The following is a 27,863-nucleotide window of genomic DNA, read 5'->3' as shown; positions in this document are numbered from 1 at the left end:
CCCCTTTTTTTTGCATATTCCACACTACTAATGTTAGTAGTGTGTATGTGCAAAATTTGGGCGCTGTAGCTTGTAAAATAAAGGGTTAAATCGTTAAAAAAATTGGCGTGGGCTCCCGCGCAATTTTCTCCGCCAGAGTGGTAAAGCCAGTGACTGAGGGCAGATATTAATAGCCTAGAGAGGGTCCATGGTTATTGGCCCCCCTGGCTACAAACATCTGCCCCCAGCCACCCCAGAAAAGGCACATCTGTAAGATGCGCCTATTCTGGCACTTGGCCTCTCTCTTCCCACTCCCGTGTAGCGTTGGGATATGGGGTAATGAAGGGTTAATGTCACCTTGCTATTGTAAGGTGACATTAAGCCAGATTAATAATGGAGAGGCGTCAATTATGTCACCTATCCATTATTAATCCAATTGTATGAAAGGGTTAAAAAACACACACACACGTTATTAAAAAGTATTTTTAATCAGTCAGAGAGTACGACCGGGCCTGTGCGGGAGGGGGGCCCGCCGACATCAGCACACACATTCAGCTGAAATGTATAGTGCTGCTGAGATCCGCCAGGTCCTTGCACTGCAATACATGCTGCTAGCCAATCAAAGGCCGGCAGCTCATGTCTGCATACAAGTCACTAGCGGCGCATATCGGTGATGCCATGTACTGCCCATTGCTTGCACACTGGTCTGTCGTCCTCTCCACTGCCTATGGAAGAGGACATTACATCAAGAAGGTGTCCAGAATGGAGGACATTATACCAAGAAGGGGCCCAGGATGGAGAACATTATACCAGGAAAGGGAGACATTATACTAGGTAGGCGCCCAGGATGGAGGACATTATTACTGGAAGGGTACAGGATGGAGGACTATATACCAGGAAAAGGCCCGGGATGGAGGACATTATACTTGGAAGAGACCCAAGATGGGGAACAATATTACAGAAAGGGGCCAGGATGGAGGACATTATTACAGGAAGGGGACAGGTTTTTCATAACCATGTCATTTACAGACCACTACCCTAAATGTTTGGACCTTATGGTTCAGTCTGAAGAAGGCACCTCTCAGTTCCTAGCAGGAGAAACTTAAAGGGATCGATTCCATCCTGGGGGTTTCCTAGGTGCTTTATCAGCAAATCAGCCATTAGGAATGTTGGTGGTCACCACTTTTCACGGGAGTCTCCTTGATATGCCTGGAGAATTGGTAAGTATGCATATATGCCAACTATATTTTTTTAAAACAATCCTTGCAAATTTGAGCAACCCCGGACCAAAAAGGCTTGGAAAGTACACAAACCCACCAACATTTTATAGTCGTATGGCAGTATTATGTGTGGACACTTTGGAACCGAATCATTAAGAATGGCATTGTACAGTGCATGCCATTCTTAATAAAGGGGTTTGCAGGAATAAGATGCAACTAATTCATTAAAAGGCACGTCACTTAATGTGTTAGATGCAGCTTAAAAAGCACCTCTGCCAGAGATGTACTCTAGTCAAGGAACATAGTATATATCTGGAGACATTTATGCCAATAAGTGGCCTAAAATTTCAAGAATTAAATGGGTGGGTCTAGGCACTTCACATGCTGACTAATTAGGCGACTAGTGTGAAAATGCCAAAATTAACAAAAATATTGAGGCTTTTTAAGAAAAAATTCTAACATAAACACCTTAATGAATCAGGCTCTGTATGGTTTTTTTTAATCAGTCAAAGGGTTAATCCTATCTTCTATATTCAGGAGTGAAACTGTCTCCCAACGCCCTGTTTGTTGGTGTATGGGTGGGCACTACTAAGTAATTGACAATTTGGGCCAGCAGTATGACTCAAAGTATGCGGTCCAATGCTGTTATACTGTATGCACCGGATGTGCAGTGGGACTGAAGCTGATTTTCACAGCATTTCAATTTATTTAGTATCAAGTATGAGCACCACATGCAGAAATCCCTGCACTTACTAGACTGCTATCAATGAGGTTATTAATGGTTGTCCGAGGAATGTTCTGCCACTCTGAATGTGCTTGGGAAGACAAATCATCAAGATACACTGCTGACAGTTGCCTTTGCAATTGCCAACCAATTATGTCACAAGTGTGCTCGGTGGGAGATTTAGCCGAAGATGCAGAAAGCCATAGTAGCACATTAAGACCCAACAGGCTGATCATAGTGGCATAAGCAACATGCAACCTAGCGTTGACAGGTTCAGAAACGGTTCCTTGGACACTTTCATGTTCCCTTGTGAAGTCCTCTTCATTGCATTGCCCATGTGGTCGCCAGATCAATCTCTGGCTATCCAAGACAAAAACAGGACTCATTGCTAAAAAAGAATAAATCTCCATTCCAACTTCCATTGCCGTCTAGTTCTGCACCATGATAGCATTTGAGAGTTGTGGCATAAGGTCAGTCAAACACCTGTAGCTGGATATCTGGCTCATAGCACAATGTTGTGCAAACACCGTCTGATGGTTTGTGTAGACATTGTTTGACACCTTAGGTTTGGTATGTGACATCCAATTTCACTTCCAATACAGGATGGATCCCTATGCATCATTCTTTGAATCTGAGGAGACCACGTAGGGAACTCAATGAATAGGCTTTCATGAGGGAATATCACCCCAACTCCCAGAAGTATAGTGTGGAGTGGCGTAATGTACAGTAGTCTTCGTTCAAGGTACACTGACAGCTCGGCGTTGCATTGATTTGATCTTGTAACCAATGGTATGGTATTTCTCCAAAGGAGTTATCTTTCAACAAGAGAACACCGGGCTGCATGTTCCTCATGTCTAAACGTGCCGCCATGGCCTGCAGACAACAGACAGAATATTCTTCAGACAACCATCAATAACCTCACTGATAACAGCCAAGGTATATAAGTGTGGATTTATGAATATGGCGCTCATAATTGATACTCAATAAATCAAGATGTTTTGGAGATTTCGCTCTCTTTTTATCATTTTCATATCATTGAGGGTATGTGCAGACGATCAGTAAATGCTGCGGGTTGGACTCTGCATACTTGTGCAGCATCAAGCCCGCAGCAACGTCCAGCTGTTACAGCACAATGGATGGGATTTCAAGAAATCCCAAGACAACTATGTGTTCAGAGACACCCGCGGCTTACCTGCAGAGACAGACATGCGGTGCGTCTTTCCAGACTGCAGCATGTCAATTTATCTTGCGGAGACGCGAGACCCCAGAAGATAAATTTCTCCCGTACAATGTATTGGACGCGGTGATTCCGCACAGTTCAATTAACACATGCGGATTCACCTGCGTTCAACAGCCGGCAGCGCTTTGGGCACAGCGGACATGTGCTGCCTCCAAAGCGCTGCCAAGTACTGAACGTCTGCACATACCCTAACATGTCTATCCATCCTGTCATTTTCGTAATTCCATGACTTTTCCATCTTATTGTTGCCAATTTCAATGTTGATATGTGTACTGTATATACAGTGAATATAAGTATCGAATAGTGCCATTATTGTACTATATGCAGTGTATATCAGAATTTTTGGAGCACTGACTGGCAGTATTATTTGTACACTATATAGAAGTCATACACATGAGCCATTAATTGAAAAGTTTCTGGTACTGTGGTTTCATACTGTTTGATACACTGTCTCAGCCTCACAATCATCATCTTGCAATTGATTCATTTAGGGTGCGTTTAAACTGATGGCTGCTGTAAAATCACTGTCAAATGGTAGTTGGTTAGTATCCTGGTTAGACAGATGTAAAAAGATTCATTCTGTGTACATAGAATATCATTGTTCTCGGCAGCACGTCTTATTTACTCTGGTGGCAGTAATTATAGTCCGCTTAAAAATCACTTTCCCTGAAGAACAAGCATTTCGCTCATTTATCGAGTGATCAGCAATCGGTTTACACTGCACAATTATCGTGAAACTAGCGTTACAAGGAACACTCATTCCCAATATTCAGCCAGTGTAAAGACAACCTTTCTCACTACATCTTATCAATGAATGTATTGCTGTGCACTTACCTCCCTTAGAGGATCATTCAGCTCACTGAGAATATTGTCCTCATCGAAGATCTTTCCTTGGTACCGGTGCTCATAATAATCATGTATCTTCTGTCTCATGTCAGAAGGCAGTTTATGAAATGACATGTACTGTTCCACTTGCTTGTACTGTAAAAACACATCACAAAGGTCAATTAATTACAGAAAATACATTTTAATATTATCGACAAGTTCAAACTTTAGAATTTACGATATAACAGGGGAAAACCTTTTTCTCAACATATCCAGAGTAGTGATGAGCGAGTGTGCTCGGTACTCGAGATTCCGAGCATGCTTGGGTGTTCTCCGAGTATTTTGGGAGTGCTCTGAGATTTAGTTTGTGTCACCGCAGCTGCATGATTTGTGGCTGCTAGACAGCCTGAATACATGTGGGGATTTCCTAACAAGCAGGCAATCCCCACGTGTTGAGGCTGTCTAGCAGCCACAAATCATGCAGCTACAAAGACATAAACTAAATCTCCGAGCACACCCAAAATACTAAGAGACCACCCAAGCATGCTCGGAATCTCAAGTACCGAGCACACTCGCTCATCACTAATCCAGCGATGTATGGTGTGAGATGATCAGATTCAAAATTTTTTGAGGTGCAGATGTATGGACAGGTTCAGCAGATGAACCCACTTCACACACGGCAGGTGCCAGATGTGTTATACAGCCAGCACCTGACTCTAACAGCTGGCGCTGATTGCTGCTGTTAACCATTTAGATGCTGCTATCAATCTCTGAAAGTGAAGTTTAAATGATTCTGATGGAAGTGTGCATCCTAATGAAGGCCCAGGTCACCTCTATCTTTGTACGTGCAGATCTGTCTGGACATCATAGGAGATCGTAATTTTTATTATTTATTGCAATAGTGAAGTTCAGTAAATAGTACAAGCGATCAAATAATCACATGTTGAAATCCATTAGGGAGACCAAATAACTGTCAAAAATAAGTGTAAGTTAATAAAAAAAAATTAAATATTAAAAAAATAAAGTTTGAATCATGCCCTTTTCCCAATTTAAAAATAAAATTAAAAAACATATATTTTATTGTCGCATCTGGTAAAGTTCAATTTATGAAAATATAAAATCAACTCATATGGTAAACGTGCTAAAGAAAAAAAATGCCAAAACTGGAGTTTTTTGGTCATCTCGCATCTAAACGTAATTGACAAAAAAAGAATCAAAGCTTTATATGTACTCCAAAATGGTAGTAATATAAACTACAGAATGCCACACAATGAAACCAAGTCTCACATAGCTCCATCAATGAAAACATTAATAAAAAGTTATTTTTTTCATAAATTCTGAAACATTTTTAAGCCATTAAAAAGAAAAAAATGACTATACCAAGTTTGATATCAATGCAATTGTACGGACCTGAAGAATCATGTTGTCAGGTCACTTTTACTTTTGAGTTGTTTATGTGTTATGTCGCTATTTGTGGACACCCAGTATATATGATGAGTACTGGTGCTTGTTGAGGGTTTTACAGAACAGTAAAGGTGGAAACATATGTATATGAACCTTCTGGAATAATCTTTAACCCTGTACTGACCTTTGACATACCCAGCACCTCATGGTTGGGAAGGTCTTTGCGCCCACAAGAACTGTGTGCATGATCGCCGACGGGTGCTTAGCTAATATTACAGCTGACACCCGGCTCTCACTGCCAGGAATGGTGCTTGCAACGCTCCCGAAGGTTTAAACCCCTAAATGCTGCAATCGATAATGATCGCAGCATTTAGAAGGCAGGCAGAGGGAGGGGGGCTCCCTCTGCCCTCTGATCGGCACTCTCCCCTGACTTCATCGTGGGGGTCTATTGTTGTCATGGTGACCCATCTGCTGTTGATTTTTTCATTCCACCTCAAAAAATTGCAGTAAAGCTTGGCTCACATTTATCCTGGGCTCTGCGCTGAGCACTTGCATCAGTGTTTTCATGTAAATCTCTGAAATACGTGATTCAGACAGAACCCTTGGCAGAAGATTCCTGTAGTGAGGCACAGTCTTTTTAGTCGTGCATAAAAGCACAGTCCGCCACAGTTTTGTGCACCTCTGAAAAGAAGAACACTGCTGAACAGAGGCCAGACAAAGTCCAGAGTAAGGCCATGTGCACACGTTCAGTATTTTTCGCGGTTTTTTCGTGGTTTTTCGCTATAAAAACATGATAAAAACGCGAAAAAAACGCTAACATATGCCTCCTATTATTTACAGTGTATTCCGCATTTTTTGTGCAAATGTTGCATTTTTTTCCGCGAAAAAATCGCATCGCGGAAAAAAAAGCAACATGTTCATTAAAAATGCGGAATTGCGGGGATTCCGCACACCTAGGAGTGCATTGATCTGCTTACATCCCGCACGGGGCTATGCCCACCATGCGGGAAGTAAGCAGATTATATGCGGTTGGTACCCAGGGTGGAGGAGAGGAGACTCTCCTCCACGGACTGGGCACCATATAATTGGTCAAAAAAAAAGAATTAAAATAAAAAATAGTCCTATACTCACCCTCTGATGGCCCCCGAAGTGTTCCCGCCTCTCCGGTGCATGCTCTCTCTTCCGTTCCTATAGATGGTGTGGTTCAGGACCTGTGATGACGTCACTGTCTTGTGATTGGTCATGTGACCGCTCACGCGACCAATCACAAGCAGCGACGTCATCGAAGGTCCTGAACCACACCGGCATCTATAGGAACGGACGCCGCTGAGGAGATTGGCTGTCTGCAGAGGGTGAGTATAACCATTTTTTTATTTTTTTTATTTTTTTTAAACATTCTATCTTTTACTATAGATGCTGCATAAGCAGCATCTATAGTAAAAAGTTGGTCACACTTGTCAAACAGTATGTTTGACAAGTGTGACCAACCTGTCAGTCAGTTTTCCAAGCGATGCTACAGATCGCTTGCAAAAATTTAGCATTCTGCAAGCTAATTACGCTTGCAAAATGCTAAAAAAAAACGTGAAAGAAACGGGAAAAAAATGCAAAAAAAAAATGCGGATTTCTTGCAGAAAATTTCCGGTTTTCTTCAGGAAATTTCTGCAAGAAATCCGGACGTGTGCACATACCCTAACTCTTCTGCATGATTACAGTGAATGGATCCCTTCATTTCAATCACATAAGAAAGAGATTTAGATGGAAACGCCAAAGTAAGTGCTCAGCGTAGAGTGCAGGTTAAATGTGATTCAAAATGTTTCAAAAGCTTCAAATCAATCCACAAAAAAGCCAGTCCCCATTCAGGGCCACAATCTGTTAACAGAAATATAAGGGGCTTCCACGTTATTGGTAGTACAAAGGCTCTGAAAAAGCAAAATGGCTCCTCACCCCCAAAAGAAATTCAGCAATTTCTGTGCTCCCAAATCCAAATGCCCCTTCCCTTCTTAGCCCCAGTATGCCTAACCACATTTAGCATCCACGTTTGGCATTTCTGTAGTGATGAGAGCCTGCCTAATTTACGGGTGCGTGTCTCCAGAAGCATGATCTGAGCACTATAATAGTGATGGGCAGTCCGGCTCTTTTTGGTGATCCGGCTCTCATGGCTCCGCTCACCAAAAAGAGCCGGCTCTTTCGGCTCACGAATCGGCTCTTTTTGGATCCCTATTGGCTATGTGTTCAGGTGTCCGAAACTACGCCCACCTACCCCAGAAACTCCGCCCACTTCTTAGCAGCCAGTGTGGGCGGGGTTTTGCTCAGGTGGGCGGAGTTACGCCTCCTGAAGTACGGGATTTTACGCCCAGTGAGAGCCATTCAGGAATTTTAGTGGCTCTCACTGGTGTGCCGGCTCCCATCGTTCACAGCAGGGAGCCGGCTCTTTGTGTCGGCTCGTTCGTGAACGACACATCACTACACTATAACTTACTGGGCACTACAACATACTGATGACTACAATGTACTGGGCACCACTATGGCAGTTTGCAATTTTCACTCAGCAACATCCACTGCTGTTTGTTTCTGGAAAACACCCATGGAGTCAAAATCTTCACTACATCTGTAGATAAATTCCCAAAGGGGTATAATTCTCAAAATGGGGTTACTTGAGGGAAGATTCTGTTCTTCTAGCACTTAGGAGCTATTCAGAGAAAATCTGCACTCAGTTCTTCTTGAGTCTCGCCGTATGGCTAAACAGTACCGTACAGCCATGTATGGGTTATTCCAAACATTCAGCAGAAATAGTGTGACAAATTTTAGTCTATTTTTACCCATTTTACTTTTTGAAAATGTAAAACTCGGGGCTAATATAAAATTTTGGTGGTAAAAATGTAATTATTTTTTCTTCACTGCCCAATTATATAAAATTCTGTGACCCACCTGTGGTGTCAATATGATCACTGCACCCCTAAATGAATTTATTGAGAGGTGTAGGTTGTAAAATTGAGTCACTTATGGTGGGTTCTGGCACCTTAGACGTTATCCTTGGAAAAATGTAATTATTCAATTTAAACCGCACAATGGTATAAACTTCTGTGAGGCACAAGTGGTGTCAATATGATCACTGCACCCCTAGATTAATTAACTGGGGTCTAGTTTGTAAAATGAGGCCATTTATGGGGGTTTCTGCTGTTCTGGCATGTCAGAGGCTCTGCCAATGTGACAAGGCCCCCTCAAACCATTCTAGCACAATATGAACTCCAATATGGTGCTTCTTCCCTTCTGAGCTTTGCACTGTGCCTCAAAAGTAGTTTCCCTGCCTAAAGAGTATTGGTGTACTTAGCAGAAAATTGCACAACATATTTTGGGGTCCATTTATTCCTGTTTCCCCTGTGAAAATAAAATATTTGGGACTAAAATAACCTTTTTGTGTGAAAAATTTGATTTTCTTATTTTTACAGCTCTGCGTTACAAATTTCAAGGTGCTCACCACACATCTAGATACATTCTTCGAGGGGTCTAGTTTCCAAAATGTGGTCACTGGTCACTTGTGTGGGGTTTCCACTGTTTAGTCACATCAGGGACTCTCCAAACGTGACATGGTGTCCGCCAATGATTCCAGACAATTTTGAGTGCAAAAAGTTAAAAGGTACTCCTTGCAAAAAGTTAAAAGGTACTCCTTCTCTTACGAACCCTGCCGTGCGCCCAAACAGTAGTTTTCCTCCACATATGGAGTGTCAGCGTACTCAGAAGAATTTGCACAATATGTTTTGGGATCCATTTTCTCATGTTACTCCTGTGACATTAAAAAAATGGGGCAAAAAGAACATTTTTGTGGAAAAAAATGTGAATTTTATTCACAGTTCAACATTATATTTTTTTCTGAAGCACTTGGGGGTTCAAGGTGCTCTCTACACATCTAGATACATTTTTTGAGTGGTCTAGTTTCCAAAATGGTGTCACTTGTGGTTTTTTTTTTCACTGTTTAGGAACATCAGGCGCTCTCCAAATGCGTCATGGTGTCCTCTAATGATTCCAGCAAATTTTGCATTCAAAAAGCCAAATAGGGTCCATTTTCTCCTGTTCCCCTTGTGAACATAAAAAAAATTTGGTCTAAAGTAAAATTTTTCTGTAAAAAGTTAAATGCTCATTTTTTTCCTCCACATTGCTTCAGTTCTTGTGCAGCACCTGAAGGGTTACTAAACATCTTGAATGGGGTCTTGAGCACCTTGAGGGGTGCAGTTTTTATAATGTGTCAATTTTGTGTATTTTCTGCCATAAAGACTCCTCAAAGTCACTTCAAATGTGATGTGGTCCATAAAAACAATGGTTGTGTAAATTTTGTTGGAAACATGAAAAATTCCTGGTCAACTTTTAACCTCTATAACTTCCTAGCAAAAAAAATATGTTTAAAAAACTGTGTTGATGTAAAGTAGACATGAGGGAAATTTTATTTATTAACTATTTTGTGTGACATAACTATCTGGCTTAACCCCTTCATGACCTTGGGATTTTCCGTTTTTCCGTGTTCGTTTCTCGCTCCCCTCTTTCCCAGAGCCATAACTTTTTTATTTTTCTGTCAATTTGGCCATGTGAGGGCTTATTTTTTGCAGGACGAGTTGTACTTTTGAACGACATCATTGGTTTTACCATGTTGTGTACTAGAAAACGGAAAAAAAATTCCAAGTGCGGTGAAATTGCAAAAAAAGTGCAGTCCCACACTTGTTTTTTGCTTGGCTTTTTTTGCTAGGTTTACTAAATGCTAAAACTGACCTGCCATTATGATTCTCCAGGTCACTACGAGTTCATAGACACCTAATATGACTAGGTTATTTTTTAGCTAAGTGGTGAAAAAAATTCCAAACTTTGCTTAAAAAAAAAAAAATTGCGCCATTTTCCGATAAACATAGCGTCTCCATTTTTCATGATCTGGGGTCGGTTGAGGGCTTATTTTTTGCGTGCCGAGCTGGCGTTTTTAATGATACCATTTTGGTGCAGATACGTTCTTTTGATCGTCCGCTATTGCATTTTAATGCAATAACGCGGTGACCAAAAAAACGTAATTCTGGCATTTCGAATTTTTTTCTCTCTACGCCATTTAGCGATCAGGTTAATGCTTTTTTTTTGTTGATAGATCGGGCGATTCTGAACGCGGTGATATCAAATATGTGTAGGTTTGATTTTTTTTTTTAATTGATTTATTTTGATTGGGGCGAAAGGGGGGTGATTTAAACTTTTATATTTTTTTTATTTTTTTCACATTTTTTTTTCCTTTTTTTTTTTTTTTACTTTTGCCATGCTTCTATAGCCTCCATGGGAGGCTAGAAGCTGGCACAATGCGATCGGCTCTGCTACATAGCAGCGATCTGATGTTCGCTGCTATGTAGCAGAAATGCAGGTGTGCTGTGAGCGCCGACCACAGGGTGGCGCTCACAGCTATCCAGGATCAGTAACCATAGAGGTCTCAAGGACCTCTATGGTTACAATGTAGAAGCATCGCCGACCTCCGATCATGTGACGGGGTCGGCGATGCGCTCATTTCCGGAAGCGCCGGTTAAATGCTGCTGTCTGCGTTTGACAGCGGCATTTAACTAGTTAATAGGCATGGGCAGATCGCGATTCGGCCCGTGCCTATTACGGGCACATGTCAGCTGTTCAAAACAGCTGACATGTCCCGGCTTTGATGCGGGCTCACTGCCGGAGCCCTGCATCAAAGCGGCGCTTCTGACCTCGGACGTACTATCCCGTCGAAGGTCAGAAAGGGGTTAAGGGCGTAATTTTCAAAATTTTTAAATAATTTTATTTTTTTCACAAATAAAAAAAGTCATATCAAATAAATTTTACCACTATCAAGAAGTACAATATGCCAAGATAAAACAATCTCAGAATCAGTAGAATCTGTTGAAGTGTTTCAGAGTTATTACCGCATAAAATGACACTGATCAGAATTGTAAAATTTGGCCTGATCATGAAGGTGAGACAGGCTTGGGTGGTGAAGGGGTTAGCAGTATGGCTGATCAAGTAACTGATGGATGGGCTGAGTCAAGGAGAACAGAAGCCCCTGATGTTTAGAAGTCATAAAGTCATAAAGGGGAAGTTCAAACTCAATAGCTCCATTCCATCCATATATCTTAAAGAAAGAAAACAAATCTTCTTTGTGGGACAACAACCATAATTATGATTAAACACATTAGCTAAAGTCAGACAATTGCTAAAATGGAATTCTATCAACTGTCAAACATGATAGAAAAACAAAAACATAAAATAATAGAAATTTTGGTGCAAATTGCCATTGAAATATTAATTACATAATAGATGTAATCTTGATGCATCTGACGTTCTATGAATATTGAGTGAAGAAACAAGAAGGAGAAATTAAATGAATAGTATGACTTATCAAATCCGACACAAGGCAATTTACTTGGAGTGTAGCAGCCGAGAACAAATAAGCTTTATACAACGAATCATATTCATGCTGTCACCCCAAAATACTGAAAAGCTGTCACTCACGCTGGGAAGTGATTGAAACTCCTATATTATCGCACATGGATAGCTGTCTACCACACTGTAATCACTGCCATGAAATACCAGGCTGCAGACTACATGGGAATCTTACATTTTTCATGAAAATAACGATTAGAAAACCGCTGTTCTGAGGTTCTCCCCTTGGAATCCTTTAGCTGATTAGTTTTCAGGTCACTCTCAGCTTCTAGACAGTAGTTTTATGGCAGCTCGGTAATAGGTTATGTGACCTATTGATGCGAACAACAGATGGACAGCTACAGGCTGTGGATCGTCCGGGTACAGGATGGCTCCTTAATTATGCAGTTGCCTCAATAGAGCATAGGAGACGAAAATATATAATAATATTTATGTAACTCAATGGTGGTTAAATTACTTGTAGTTTGTTATGGAAACCAGCCTTGCATTCTTGATGAGCTTGTGCTCATACACAGAAGCCAATCAGAACAGACAGAGTTGCGGTATAAAATATTCGGGAAGAGAAAAGCAGAAGTCCAAACCACTGACGCCATAAGATATGAGCTACCTTACACTCCGACATCACAAGGTAACAATGTTATCTTTTTGTCCACAGGACACAGGGAAATATTAAGTACTATTACACTAGGTGCAAATGGGCTAATTAATCAAGACTGACCTTTTTGTGCTAGTCTTGATCCCTCTTCACTTTCAGTGGCGCAAGTCTGTGAAAGGTGACAACTTTAAACAATAAGCACCACTTTAAAGAGGAAATTGACAGAAGCAATTGGGTGACGAGGGGGATTAGTTTGGAAACCGCTGGCTTAGGGTGCTTTCACACTACGTTTAGTTACACAATCAGTGGCCCTGTTGGGGCATACATTCGAATCCCCTGCACAACGGAATTTGGGCGTATGCACCATTGGGGCCGTATACTATAATGGTGCTGGCAGAGCAAACATGGGCTCTGTCGTTCATATTCGGGGCGTGTACGGTTACTGAAGGCAGACACTCAGACATAGTAGACTGCACCCGAGTGTTGGTCTCCAGTAGGTGCACATGCCTCAAAATGATGCACGGCTGAGAGCATGTTCGCTCTGATGGCACCATTATAGTCTATGGCCCAGATGCCATATACACCCGAATTCCGTTGTGCAGGGGGTTTGGATGTATGCCTCGATGGGGCTACCAAGCATACATTTAAATGCAATGTGAAAGCACCCTTTGACTCAAAGAATGCCTATTTCTCCCCACCCAAACGTTTGCCTTAAATGGATCATAGGCATCGACAAATATAGGGAATACTGTGAGTGAAGATAAAACCAGATAAGAGTTGGCTTCCATTGTCAGTAGTTCTCATTCTGACATAATACTGGATTAGAGTATATAATTTAGTAGGTTACCCACAGACCTATAGATAACCACTGATAGTACATTCTGATTTTATGTCTCCGGAGAGTTGTGACAATTCCAGTTTTGGCACTTCTGTGTATCTGTTGTTTCTCCATTTTTTGTGCCACCTTTTTACAGTCTGACACATTTTCTTTATTCAGCTTGTTCTCACTTGTCCTCATTCCGATTACTTGCACTGCTGCTGAGTTTATAAAGAAAAGTTGATTGTCAGCAGCCATAATAATCTGTTGTTCTCCAGAATCAATGACCGCTTCTTTGTAGCACACACATTTTTCTGTCGATTGTTCTGAGAAGTGTGATTATTGTGTTCCCATTTTTTAACTCGGATTCATCTCTGAAAGACTTTGCTGTAAAAGAAACTTATTATTGTACTAACTCTACACAACATATTCTATATAAAAGTAGTCATCTCTTTACATGCAATCACCAAGTTCAAAATGAGAGTAGTGTAGCCATGACCTTAAAAAGTAATTGTCAGTTTAACAAACGTTGCATAAATTAATCCGACAAGTGAATATAAGATATTTTTTAATACATTGTGAGTCACTGGCAAAGTACTGGAGGGGAGATATGTTTTCCTGAGGCTATTGGCTTCAGTGATGTGAAACCCAGAAGTTTTGTTCCAGTACACTAAGTGTTGAGAGGGGTTAAGCAGACATTTTTAAAAGGGCTCAGTTTTTGTGAACAGCCATAGAGCAGGTGGGAGGTTGTTTACCATGCCTCCACCCCAGCGTGTGGTCTGGGATTTAAATAGTCGGCTTTCTGAGGCATTCAGTGTTGAGTGTGTCTGGAGAGGCTAACTCCAGAGAGGTGCTCATGCTGGTGCTAAACTGAACCATGTGGTTTTGCTAACCCTGAGGGAGCGGATCCCTGCAGACATATGAACTGTGATATACCACTTTGTCTTGGTTTCCTGTTTTGTCCAAAGGGCTGTGTTTATTTTTTCTTCACCATGGTTTGTGCCACATGTACATAATAAACAAGTAAAGGAATTAAAGAGAAAGTGTTCCCATGTCTAACTCCTTGTACAGCTGAGTGAGCCAATCTACCACAGGTGGTGTTTCGAATGCAGGCAACGTTCTAGGAACACAGGCAGCATCTAGGAACTTATCAAGCACCTGGTCCAGGTCCAACAACAGTAGCAGCAGCATCAACCTCAGCAGCAAGTAAATCAACAGCAGCAGCTGGCGGAACAAAAAAAAAACTGTTGGTGCAGCAGCGACAGCAACAGGAGGTGCTTGCATGGCAGATGGAAATCCTGGAAGAGGCCCTTCGTGGGAGGCCAGCAGCCTTTCCCCCAGGTCCAGTTGATGTCTCGTATGTCTGGAAAGTGGTAAGACGAGTCATGCAAAAGATTACCCCAGGTGACCATGTGAAGGCATTAGTGACTGTTTTTGAAGGGGTGGCAGAGCGTGAGAAGCTACCAAAAGAGCAGTGGGTGGAGGTGCTGGCCCCCGCAGTCATGTCAGGTGACAATAAATGGCGTACTTGCATCGGTACTCTTGAACTCAGGGAGTTTGGTGACTCCTTTTTGAAACAATATACCTTTGACTGGGAGGAGGAATGGAAAGCATCTTTTGGTGAGACCTAACCATTTTCTATCTTGAGCACGGTTTAAGTTGAGCACTAGCCCTTTAATATGTTATTGTTTGTTTTGTCTTTATGTACATATTGGCTGATTTTAGGTGATTATTAAAAGTTATGTTTTAGATTTTTTTGCCTGGCCCTTCTGTAAACTCTTTGTATCCTTTTGGGAAGGTGTTGATAGTCAGTTACATTTTCTGATTAATGGTTTGCTGATAATCGTGGAGAAGGATGGCCAAGACTGGGATTGCCTACTACCGTATCTACAGTTCTCCTTTAGGGAAGTCCCACAGGTCCCTATGGGGTTCTCTCTGTTCGAGCTGCTATATAGATGGCACCCTCGGGGACTTCTGGACATTGCAAAGGAGACCTGGGAAGTGGAGGTAACACCTCACCAAAACGTTATCGAACATGTGGCCAAGATGCAGCACATGATCGCGAAGGTGATGCCAATTGTGAGGTAGAGCCTCCTTCAAGCACAAGAGGCCCAGGCAAGGGTCTACAATCAGTAGGTGAGATTGAGACAGTTTAGCCCTGGAGACCGGGTATTGGTGTTGATCCCCATGGTGGAAAGTAAGTTCCTGGGCAAGTGGCAAGGGACATACGAGTTGGTGGAAAAGTTAAGTGATGTAAACTACAAGGTCCACCAGCCAGGGAGAAGAAAGCTGTACCAAGTGTACCATGTTAACCTGCTCAAACCATAACGAGTCAGGGAACCGGTAGAGGCTGCGTGCCTGGGGGCCAATCCTGAAGCCAGAGTCGAGGATGTCACAGTGGCACAGACAGTGTGATCAGCCCAGAAGCAACACTGCCAAGAGCTGCTTCAGCAGAATCGGGACCTGTTTTCCGAGTTGCTAGGATGTATTCAGATTTTGGAGCATGAAATCCTGACGGAACCGCATGTGAGGGTGAACCAATGAGGTTTCCAAATTTGACGCACACCCAATGCCCCACATTGATGAACTCATTGAGAGGCTTGAGTTAGCCAGATGTATCACCACCCTGGATCTAACGAAAGGGTACAGGCAAATTTTTTTGTCCCCAAATGCCAAGGAGAAGACAGCCTGACGGGTGCTTTCAATACACTAGGATCCTGTTTGGTCTGCATGGAGCACCAGCTACCTTCCAGAAACATCACTCATGCACTTGGATTTTTCAGGTATGTCATTGTGCCTGTATACTCTTCCCAGGTTCAAAGGCACACTTCACATGATCGTAAGTGCAGAAGACAGCTCACATATATCTTCTGCATTTTCGCTCATGCACAGTGTGCCCCTAAAGCCAGGAAGCATACACCCGGCTTAAGAGATGCAATGACATATCTTGAAAAGCCGAGTGCATGAGTGATGTTTGCAAAGAGCTAGCGACGAAGCAGAGTCTTGCAAATCATGATGTCACGTCCACAATGGTGTGATAACATGCAAACAGGGACAACTAGTCTGGGAAAACAAATGCCCTATCGACTAATTGAAGAACTAATTTTCATAAGAAAAACGGACCTGATGAATACTTTTTTCAACATGTATTTAGGTGAAAGGGCTGGTTAGGCAGGGATTTTATCAATAAATACACAAATGATGGTAGGTTGGACGGCATGGAGGACCTGACATGTTCCCTTTAAGTACTTGACTGAAATGCTTGTATTTATGAGCTTATGTTTTCCTGTGCCTACTGTCCTCTATCTCTGTCCTCTGTCCCTGTATGCACTGCAGTTGGCATGAAATGTTGGCATGTGTAATTCCATAACTGCATGACCTTCATTAGTTTTCTTTATTTCCTTGTAAATATTTAGATTTCCTTGATATCAATCCCAAGGGTCAATGTGTTTATCATTAACTATTCATAATGATGGCAAACTCAATATTGTCTATTTTATATTAGATAAGTAAATTTAAAATTATTTCCTCAATGTTTTTCATATGCTAAATAGTATATGGTCCACACCATTTATTAGGTTTTGTTTGCTTTTTTACTACTTACAAATATAATTCAGTGATCAAGTGATCCACCGAATTGTCAATTTTCCATGTGGCTGTCATGTTACGAATGCAAAAATAATAAAAATAAACCCCCCTAAAAAAAAAAAAACTGTTAAAGACTCTTAAAGCAAGAAAAACGAATATGTCCAGACTCCAGACCATACGGCAGAGTCGTCCACATTCTTTTTACGTAGCAGCACATAGTAATAATTTTGTTTGTGGTTTCAACTTGTAATAAAACCGTCTGGTGCTAAAATTAAGCATCCCATCGGCCTTACATCTAACAGTCAGGTTATCCATCTTATCTAACATTTTGGATTTTTGCCACTGTTATGTGTACATTAACCAAGCTTCCACAAACTTGAAAGAGCAATGTGTCATACGAAAGGCATCTGCTCGGGACACCACACAAGCTTTGTAAAAGTAAAAGGAGAACTCTTTAATTTTTCTTTGTAAACTAATGTTTTTAGAAAAAACTAAGAATGAATTAACGGGTTGTAAAGGTCATACCGCTAAAGGTACCTTCACACGAAGCGACGCTGCAGCGATAGCGACAACGATGTCGATCGCTGCAGCGTCGCTGTTTGGTCGCTGGAGAGCTGTCACACAGACCGCTCTCCAGCGATCAACTATGCCGAGGTCCCCTGGTAACCAGGGTAAACATCGGGTAACTAAGCGCAGGGCCGCGCTTAGTAACCCGATGTTTACCCTGGTTACCAGCGTAAAATCTAAAAAAAACAAACAGCATATACTTACATTCACGTCCCCCTGCGTCCACTTCCTGACTGACTGAGCGCCGTACAGTGAGAGCAGAGCGGTGACGTCACCGCTGTGCTGCTTTCACTTTCACTTTGCGGCGCTGAGTCAGAGGAGGAAGCAGACTGCAGGGGACGCAATGTGAGTATGTGCTGTTTGTTTTTTTTACATTTTACGCTAGTAACCAGGGTAAACATCGGGTAACTAAGCGCGGCCCTGCGCTTAGTAACCCGATGTTTACCCTGGTTACCAGTGTAAAATATCGCTGGTATCGTTGCTTTTGCTTTCAAACACAACGATACACAGCGATCGGACGACCAAATAAAGTTCTGGACTTTATTCAGCGACCAGCGACATCACAGCAGGATCCTGATCGCTGCTGCGTGTCAAACGAAACGATATCGCTAGCGAGGACGCTGCAACGTCACGGATTGCTAGCGATATCGTTATAATGTCGTTTCGTGTGAAGGTACCTTTAGAGACAGGTATGATCTATCCATAGGGGATATGTCATTAATATCTGGTATAAAGTGCAATAGCTGGAAGAAAAGAATAGCATAATAGAGTCTTAACCGATTAACAGATAGGACAAGTTGGGGTGGGAATTGAATGACAGAAACGACTAAAGGTACCTTCACACTAAGCGACGCTGCAGCGATATCGACAACGATGCCGATCGCTGCAGCGTCGCTGTGTGGTCGCTGGAGAGCTGTCACACAGACAGCTCTCCAGCGACCAACGATGCCGAGGTCCCCGGGTAACCAGGGTAAACATCGGCTTACTAAGCGCAGGGCTGCGCTTAGCAACCCGATGTTTACCCTGGTTACCATTGTAAAAGTAAAAAAAAACAAACAGTACATACTCACCTTCTGCTGTCTGTCACACGTCCCTTGCCGTCTGCTTCCTGCACTGACTGTGATTGCTGGCCCTAACAGCACAGCGGTGACGTCACCGCTGTGCTCTGCTTTCACTTTACGGCCGGCGCTCACAGTCAGTGCGGGAAGCAGCAGATGGCAAGGGACGTGTGACAGACATCAGAGGGTGAGTATGTACTGTTTGTTTTTTTTACTTTTACAATGGTAACCAGGGTAAACATCGGGTTACTAAGCGCGGCCCTGCGCTTAGTAACCCGATATTTACCCTGGTTACCACTGTAAAACATCGCTGGCATCGTTGCTTTGGCTGTCAAACACGACGATACACGCCGATCTGACGACCAAATAAAGTTCTGAACTTTCAGCAACGACCAGCGATATCACAGCAGGATCACGTCACGGATCGCTAGCGATATCGTTTAGTGTGAAGGTACCTTTAGAAAGGCTGCTGCAAACATATTTGGAAGTATAATCCAATGTGGTGGGAGGAGATGGGGTTAATCATGCTCTACTTATTTGGATGAAGGATGATGGATGGAGGCAACGGAGGATCAGATAAAATGGAGTTTGTCAACATGTTTTGAATTTTATATACACCTTCTTCCTCAGGATAATACCACAAGTGACAAATTAAATCAGCTGTCATGTGCGGGGGAAGATGTGAGCTCAGTGACAGAGCCCGCCTCAAAGTCAGGAACACGATATATGACATAAATATACATCACATATCGTGAAGGGGTTAATCACAATTTGAAGTTTTCTGCTAATTAGATTTTGGTGTACAGGGACTGGACTGTGGACTGGGTCTTCTCCTCCCTGTCTGTGAAATCCCTCCCCTCCAACTACCTTTGTTATTTGCAACATCTGCCTTCTCTGTTTCAAATCTCAGCAATGACTTGTAATTCAAAGACCAGGGGTGGGCAGAGGGGTTGGAGAATCACAGACTGGAGGTGGGCAGAGGGGTTGGGGAATCACAGACTGGAGGTGGGCAGAGGGGTTGGGGAATCACAGACTGGAGGTGGGCGGAGGGACTGGGGAATCACAGACTGGAGGTGGGTGGAGGGGTTGGGGAATCACAGACTGGAGGTGGGCGGTGGGGCTTGGGAATCACAGACTGGAGGTGGGTCGTGGGGCTGGGGAATCACAGACTGGAGGTGGGTGGAGGGGTTGGGGAATCACAGACTGGAGGTGGGCAGAGGGGTTGGGGAATCACAGACTAGAGGTGGGCGGAGGGACAGGGGAATCACAGACTGGAGGTGGGTGGAGGGGTTGGGGAATCACAGACTGGAGGTGGGCGGAGGGACTGGGGAATCACAGACTGGAGGTGGGTGGAGGGGTTGGGGAATCACAGACTGGAGGTGGGCGGTGGGGCTTGGGAATCACAGACTGGAGGTGGGCAGAGGGGTTGGGGAATCACAGACTGGAGATGGGTGGAGGGACTGGGGAATCTGTCATGAATCCCAATGGCTAGGGATAGCACAGGACAAGCAAGGTACAAATATATAATGGACGAGCTCTAGGGTGATGGAACCTGGGCTGACCGCTGCCCTACACCTGACAAACGCAACTAGAGATAGCCAGGGAGCCTGCCTACGTTGGTTCTAGACGCCACGCACCAGCCTAAGAGCTAACTAGTACTGCAGAGAAAATAAAGACCTCACTTGCCTCCAGAGGAACGAACCCCAAAAGGTATAGTTGCCCCCACATGTATTGACGGTGAAATGAGAGGAAGGCACACACATAGAGATGATATATATAGGTTTAGCAAATTGAGGCCCGCTGTAAACTAGAAAGCAGAACGATACAAAAGGGGTCTGAGCGGTCAGCAAAAAACCCTAATCAAAAAACCATCCTGAGATTACAAGAACCCATGTGCCAACTCATGGCACATGGGGAGAACCTCAGTCCACTAGAGCTACCAGCTAGCATAGAGACATAATAAGCAAGCTGGACAAAAAACCAAACAACTGAAAATCAGCACTTAGCTTATCCTGAAAGATCTGGGAGCAGGTAGGCAGGAACAAAACAGAGCACATCTGAATACATTGATAGCCGGCAAGGAAATGACAGAAAGGCCAGGTAAAATAGGAAACACCCAGCCTCTGATGGACAGGTGGAAACCAAAGGCCGCAACCCACCAAAGTCACCCAGTACCAGCAGTAACCACCAGAGGGAGCCCACAAACAGAATCCACAACAGTACCCCCCCTTGAGGAGGGGTCACCGAACCCTCACGAGAACCCCCAGGGCGATCAGGGTGAGCTCTATGGAAGGCGCGGACCAAATCAGTCGCATGAACATCGGAGGCGACCACCCAGGAATTATCCTCCTGACCATAACCCTTCCACTTAACCAAATACTGGAGTTTGCGTCTGGAAACACGAGAATCCAAGATCTTCTCAACAACATACTCCAATTCTCCCTCCACCAGCACCGGAGCAGGAGGCTCAACCGAAGGAACAACGGGCACCTCATACCTCCGCAACAACGACCGATGGAACACATTATGAATAGCAAACGATGCTGGGAGATCCAAACGAAAAGATACAGGGTTAAGAATCTCCGAGATCCTATAAGGACCGATGAACCGAGGCTTGAACTTAGGAGAAGAGACCTTCATAGGGACAAAACGAGAAGACAACCACACCAAATCCCCAACAAGAAGTCGGGGACCCACGCGGCGACGGCGATTAGCAAACTGCTGAGTCTTCTCCTGAGATAACTTCAAATTGTCCACCACCTGATTCCAAATTTGATGTAGCCTGTCCACCACCACGTCCACTCCAGGACAATCCGAAGACTCCACCTGACCAGAGGAAAAACGAGGATGAAACCCCGAATTACAAAAAAAAGGAGAGACCAACGTGGCAGAACTAGCCCGATTATTAAGAGCAAATTCGGCCAGTGGCAAAAAAGCAACCCAGTCATCTTGGTCAGCAGAAACAAAACACCTCAAATAAGTTTCCAAGGTCTGATTAGTTCGCTCCGTCTGGCCATTCCTCTGAGGATGGAATGCAGACGAGAAAGACAAATCAATGCCCATCTTGGCACAAAATGTCCGCCAAAATCTAGACACAAACTGGGATCCCCTGTCAGAAACGATATTCTCCGGAATCCCAAGCAAACGAAACACGTTCTGAAAAAATAAAGGGACCAACTCAGAGGAGGAAGGCAACTTAGGCAAGGGCACCAAATGAACCATCTTAGAAAAGCGGTCACACACAACCCAGATAACGGACATTTTCTGTGAAACCGGGAGATCAGAAATAAAATCCATGGAAATGTGCGTCCAAGGCCTCTTCGGGATGGGCAAGGATAACAACAACCCACTGGCCCGAGAACAGCAAGGCTTAGCTCGAGCACACACTTCACAAGACTGCACAAAGGTACGCACATCCCTAGACAAGGAAGGCCACCAAAAAGACCTGGCCACCAAGTCTCTAGTACCAAATATTCCAGGATGACCAGCCAACACAGAAGAATGGACCTCGGAGATGACTCTACTGGTCCAATCATCCGGAACAAACAGTCTTTCTGGTGGACAACGATCCGGTTTATCCACCTGAAACTCCTGCAATGCACGTCACAAGTCTGGGGATACGGCGGACAATATTACCCCATCCCTAAGGATACCAGTAGGCCCAGAGTCTCCAGGAGAGTCAGGCACAAAACTCCTGGAAAGAGCATCTGCCTTCACATTCTTTGAACCTGGCAGGTATGAAACCATGAAATTGAAACGAGAAAAAAACAACGACCAACGAGCCTGTCTAGGATTCAAACGCCTGGCAGACTCAAGGTAAATGAGATTCTTGTGATCAGTCAAGACCACCACACGATGTTTAGCACCCTCAAGCCAATGACGCCACTCCTCAAATGCCCACTTCATGGCCAAAAGCTCCCGATTACCCACATCATAATTGCGCTCGGCGGGCGAGAATTTTCTAGAGAAGAATGCACATGGCTTCATCACCGAGCCATCAGAACTTCTCTGTGACAAAACCGCCCCCGCTCCAATCTCGGAAGCATCAACCTCAACCTGAAAAGGAAGTGAAACATCTGGTTGACACAACACAGGAGCAGAAGAAAACCGGTGCTTAAGTTCCTGAAAGGCCCCCACAGCCGCAGGAGACCAATTAGCAACATCAGCACCCTTTTTAGTCAAATCAGTCAAAGGTTTAACAATACTGGAAAAATTTGCAATGAACCGACGATAAAAATTAGCAAACCCCAAGAACTTCTGTAGGCTCTTAACAGATGTAGGTTGTGTCCAGTCACAAATTGCCTGAACCTTGACGGGATCCATCTCAATAGTAGAAGGAGAAAAAATGTACCCCAAAAAAGAAATCTTCTGGACTCCGAAGAGACACTTTGAGCCCTTCACAAACAGAGAATTGGCCCGCAGAACCTGAAACACCTTCCTGACCTGTAGAACATGAGACTCCCAGTCATCAGAAAACACCAAAATATCATCCAAATACACAATCATAAACTTATCCAGATATTCACGGAAAATATTGTGCATAAAGGACTGAAAGACTGACGGAGCATTGGAGAGTCCAAAAGGCATTACCAAATACTCAAAATGGCCCTCAGGCGTATTAAATGCGGTTTTCCACTCATCACCTTGTTTTATCCGCACCAGATTATACGCACCGCGAAGATCTATCTTAGTGAACCACCTAGCCCCCTTAATGCGAGCAAACAAGTCAGTCAATAATGGCAATGGATACTGATATTTGACTGTAATCTTATTCAGAAGGCGATAATCTATACAAGGCCTCAGGGAACCATCTTTTTTTGCCACGAAAAAAAAACCTGCTCCCAGAGGGGACGAAGATGGACGAATATGTCCCTTTTCCAAGGACTCCTTAATATAATTCCGCATAGCAGTATGCTCTGGCAGTGACAGATTAAATAAACGACCCTTAGGGAACTTACTGCCAGGAATCAATTCTATAGCACAGTCACAATCTCTATGAGGAGGGAGCGAATTGAGCTTAGGCTCCTCAAAAACATCCCTATAGTCAGACAAAAACTCAGGGATCTCAGAAGGAGTAGATGAAGCGATTGAAATCGGAGGTGCATGATCATGAACCCCCTGACATCCCCAGCTTAACACAGACATTGTTTTCCAGTCCAGGACAGGATTATGAGTTTGCAACCATGGCAGCCCCAGCACTAGTACATCATGTAAATTATACAGTACAAGGAAGCGAATCACCTCCTGATGAACGGGAGTCATGCGCATGGTCACTTGTGTCCAATACTGCGGCCTATTCATAGCCAATGGTGTAGAGTCAATTCCCTTCAGAGGAATAGGAACTTCCAGAGGCTCCAGACTAAAACCGCAGCGTTTAGCAAATGACCAATCCATAAGACTCAGGGCAGCGCCCGAATCCACATAGGCATCAACGGAAATGGAAGACAGTGAAAAAATCAGAGTCACAGACAAAATGAACTTAGGCTGCAGAGTACCAATGGCAAAAGATTTATCAAGCTTTTTTGTGCGTTTAGAGCATGCTGATATAACATGAGCTGAATCACCACAATAAAAACACAATCCATTTTTCCGCCTATAATTTTGCCGTTCACTTCTGGACTGAATTCTATCACATTGCATAGTCTCAGGTGCCTGTTCAGAAGACACCGCCAACTGGTGCATGGGTTTGCGCTCCCGCAAACGCCGATCAATCTGTATGGCCATAGCCATAGACTCATTCAGACCTGTAGGCGTAGGGAACCCCACCATAATATCCTTAATGGCCTCAGAAAGACCATTTCTGAAGTTTGCAGCCAGGGCGCACTCATTCCACTGAGTAAGCACCGACCATTTCCGAAATTTTTGACAATATATTTCCGCTTCATCATGCCCCTGAGAGAGGGCTAACAAAGCCTTTTCAGCCTGAATCTCCAGGTTGGGTTCCTCATAGAGCAATCCCAATGCCAGAAAAAACGCATCCACACTGAGCAATGCAGGATCCCCTGGTGCCAATGCAAATGCCCAATTCTGAGGGTCGCCCCGCAGGAAAGATATAACAATCCTGACCTGTTGAGCAGGGTCTCCAGAGGAGCGAGATTTTAAAGAAAGAAACAATTTACAATTGTTCCTGAAATTCAGGAAGGTAGATCTATCTCCAGAGAAGAACTCTGGAATAGGAATTCTAGGTTCAGACATGGGAGTGTGAACAACAAAATCCTGTATGTTTTGAACTTTTGCCGCGAGATTACTCAGGCTGGAAGCCAAACTCTGGACATCCATGTTAAACAGCTAAGATCAGAGCCATTCAAGGGTTAAGAGGAGGTAAGAAGCAGCTAGACAGCAATTAAGGGCTAGGCAGCAAAACTCTGAAGGGAAAAAAAAAAAAAAAAATTCCCTTAAACACTTCTTGTTCTCCTGCTTCAGCCCAAACAATTAACACTTTGTGGTCCGGCTATACTGTCATGAATCCCAATGGCTAGGGATAGCACAGGACAAGCAAGGTACAAATATATAACGGACGAGCTCTAGGGTGATGGAACCTGGGCTGACCGCTGCCCTACGCCTGACAAACGCAACTAGAGATAGCCAGGGAGCGTGCCTACGTTGGTTCTAGACGCCACGCACCAGCCTAAGAGCTAACTAGTACTGCAGAGAAAATAAAGACCTCACTTGCCTCCAGAGAAACGAACCCCAAAAGGTATAGTTGCCCCCCACATGTATTGACGGTGAAATGAGAGGAAGGCACACACATAGAGATGATATATATAGGTTTAGCAAATTGAGGCCCGCTGTAAACTAGAAAGCAGAACAATACAAAAGGGGTCTGAGCGGTCAGCAAAAAACCGTAATCAAAAAACCATCCTGAGATTACAAGAACCCATGTGCCAACTCATGGCACATGGGGAGAACCTCAGTCCACTAGAGCTACCAGCTAGCATAGAGACATAATAAGCAAGCTGGACAAAAAACCAAACAACTGAAAATCAGCACTTAGCTTATCCTGAAAGATCTGGGAGCAGGTAGGCAGGAACAAAACAGAGCACATCTGAATACATTGATAGCCGGCAAGGAAATGACAGAAAGGCCAGGTAAAATAGGAAACACCCAGCCTCTGATGGACAGGTGGAAACCAAAGGCCGCAACCCACCAAAGTCACCCAGTACCAGCAGTAACCACCAGAGGGAGCCCACAAACAGAATCCACAACAGGAATCACAGACTGGAGGTGGGTGGTGGGGCTGGGGAATCACAGACTGGAGGTGGGTGGTGGGGCTGGGGAATCACAGACTGGAGGTGGGCGGAGGGACTGGGGAATAACAGACTGGAGGTGGGCGGAAGGACTGGGGAATCACAGACTGGAGGTGGGTGGAGGGGTTGGGGAATCACAGACTGGAGGTGGGCGGTGGGGCTGGGGAATCACAGACTGGAGGTGGGCGGTGGGGCTGGGGAATCACAGACTGGAGGTGGGCGGAGGGACTGGGGAATCACAGACTGTATTTCTCAAAATGGCACCGGCCAAGCTTGCACAGTAGCATCTATTGGTGATCCGATAGATGCTACTGCGTAGGCACCATTGGTGTCATTTTGCTAGAGGGAAAAAAATTGTTTCTACCAAGATGGCATTGGTGGCGCCTGCGCAGTATCTGATAGATGCTACTGTGCATGTGCGGCCGACGCCATTTAGATAATATTTTTTTTTCTTCAGAATAAATGTATATGTCTAAATAAAACAATTTAATGCATATTATAGATGCGATCATGCTGCATAAGCCTTCAGTATGAACAGCTAAGCAGAGCACCAGATGAAGACCTCCCCCCGCAGGCCGCCCTGGAGAACGAGTCTATGATGAACTCAAGACTACAAATAAAGATTAAACAAAAACCACAAGACGGATTTCATCAACCAAGGTATCATTTTAATCAGTATAACGGCGCCAACCTGACAGTGTCTGTATGTTACTGTGCACAATCCTGCTGACAGGTTCCCTTGAATTACCTATATGATTGACTACTTTCTAGAGATGGGCTCCACTGTGCCAAGAGTGGAAAACTCAGATTTGGAAGTTGCCTTGATACACTTACCAGGAGAGCTTTAAACTAGAAAATTGTGGGAAGGGAAGTAAAAGGTTAGGGAAAGCCATACAGTGAAGAAATATTATTGAGAATTCTGCTATTAGAAGTGGAAAGGAAGAACAAAGACAAAAAAATCATAATAACAATATTGGAGAAAGAGAAACCAATTACAAAATAAGACGTTTCTATACAAATGCCCAAAGCATGGGCAACAAACAAGGAGAATTGGAACTACTAACGCTGGAAAATAAATAAGATGTCATTGGAATCACTGCAACTTGGTGGGACGATACACATGATTGGAATACAAGGCTAGAAGAATGCAACTTATTTGCAAGAAACAGACTTAATCAACGGGGAGGAGGTGTTGCATTGTATGTTAGAAAAGCATATATCTCTATAAAGATTGAAGCTTCAGAGACTGGGAGTTCTGTGGAAACTGTTTGTGTAAGAATATAAGGAGAGAACAACGGAAAGGACACCATTGTAGGCATTTACTACCGGCCACCTGGGCAAGATGAAGATATGGATGAACTCTTTATGTTTCAGATGGCCAAGTCCTCAAAAAATATGACATAGTGATCATGGGAGATTTCAACTATCCAGACATTTGTTGGGAATCTCGCTCAGGCAATAGTAACAGGTCCAGCAAATTCTTACCCTCTCTTGCTGAAGACTTTATCTTCTAAAAGGTAGAGGATAAAACAAGGGTATGTACTTCCTTAGATCTAATCCTTATAAATAGGGAGGAAATGCTTGAGGAGGCAAGGGTGGCTGGGACCCTATGAAGCAGCGATCATGGTATCATAAAATTTTGGATAACAAGAGGAGGAAGACCTGTGAAGACTCAGACTTCAAGGTCGGATTTCAGAAAGGCAGATTTTAAGGGACTCAGAAAGATGATAGGAGGGATCCAATGGCTGGATGTCCTTAAGGATAGAAACAGGAAGGATGGGAAATTTTGAAAAATTAGATTCTCAAAGCACAATCGCTAACAATCCCTAAAAAAGGGAGGAATAGGAAACATCTAAGCAAACCGGGATAGATGAACACAGAACTTAAACACATGCTAAAACGGAAGAAATAAATGTTTATCAAATGGAAAGAGCTAGGAGGCATTTCTAAAGAAGTGTATAATGCTGTCTGCAGAACCTGCAGGGCACACATCAGATTTTCTAAAGCTGAAAATGAATTAACGCTTGCAAGAGATATCAAAAGCAATAAAAAAGGATTTCGGGGGTATGTCAAAAGTAAAAGAAAATGCAAGAATCCACCATATCTATAAACAGATAGTGAGGGAATACTTAGCACATAAATGAATACAGGTCCCCAGGTGAAGATTAAT

General features: G+C 43.6%; 1 protein-coding gene across 2 annotated transcripts in view; it reads right to left on the bottom strand.

The window, feature by feature from the left end:
* HCN1 (hyperpolarization activated cyclic nucleotide gated potassium channel 1) overlaps nt 1-27,863 on the bottom strand; it is a 508,213-nt gene that overhangs the window by 76,190 nt on the left and 404,160 nt on the right. For both annotated transcript variants that reach the window (XM_077285340.1, XM_077285350.1), the window contains exon 5: nt 3,998-4,144. In XM_077285340.1, coding sequence (XP_077141455.1) covers nt 3,998-4,144 — 147 coding nt within the window. The remainder of the gene's footprint in view (nt 1-3,997; nt 4,145-27,863) is intronic.

Source organism: Ranitomeya variabilis, chromosome 1 (assembly GCF_051348905.1).
Source record: "Ranitomeya variabilis isolate aRanVar5 chromosome 1, aRanVar5.hap1, whole genome shotgun sequence".
NCBI lineage: Eukaryota > Metazoa > Chordata > Amphibia > Anura > Dendrobatidae > Ranitomeya > Ranitomeya variabilis.
This window is presented reverse-complemented; position numbering and strand designations above follow the sequence as displayed.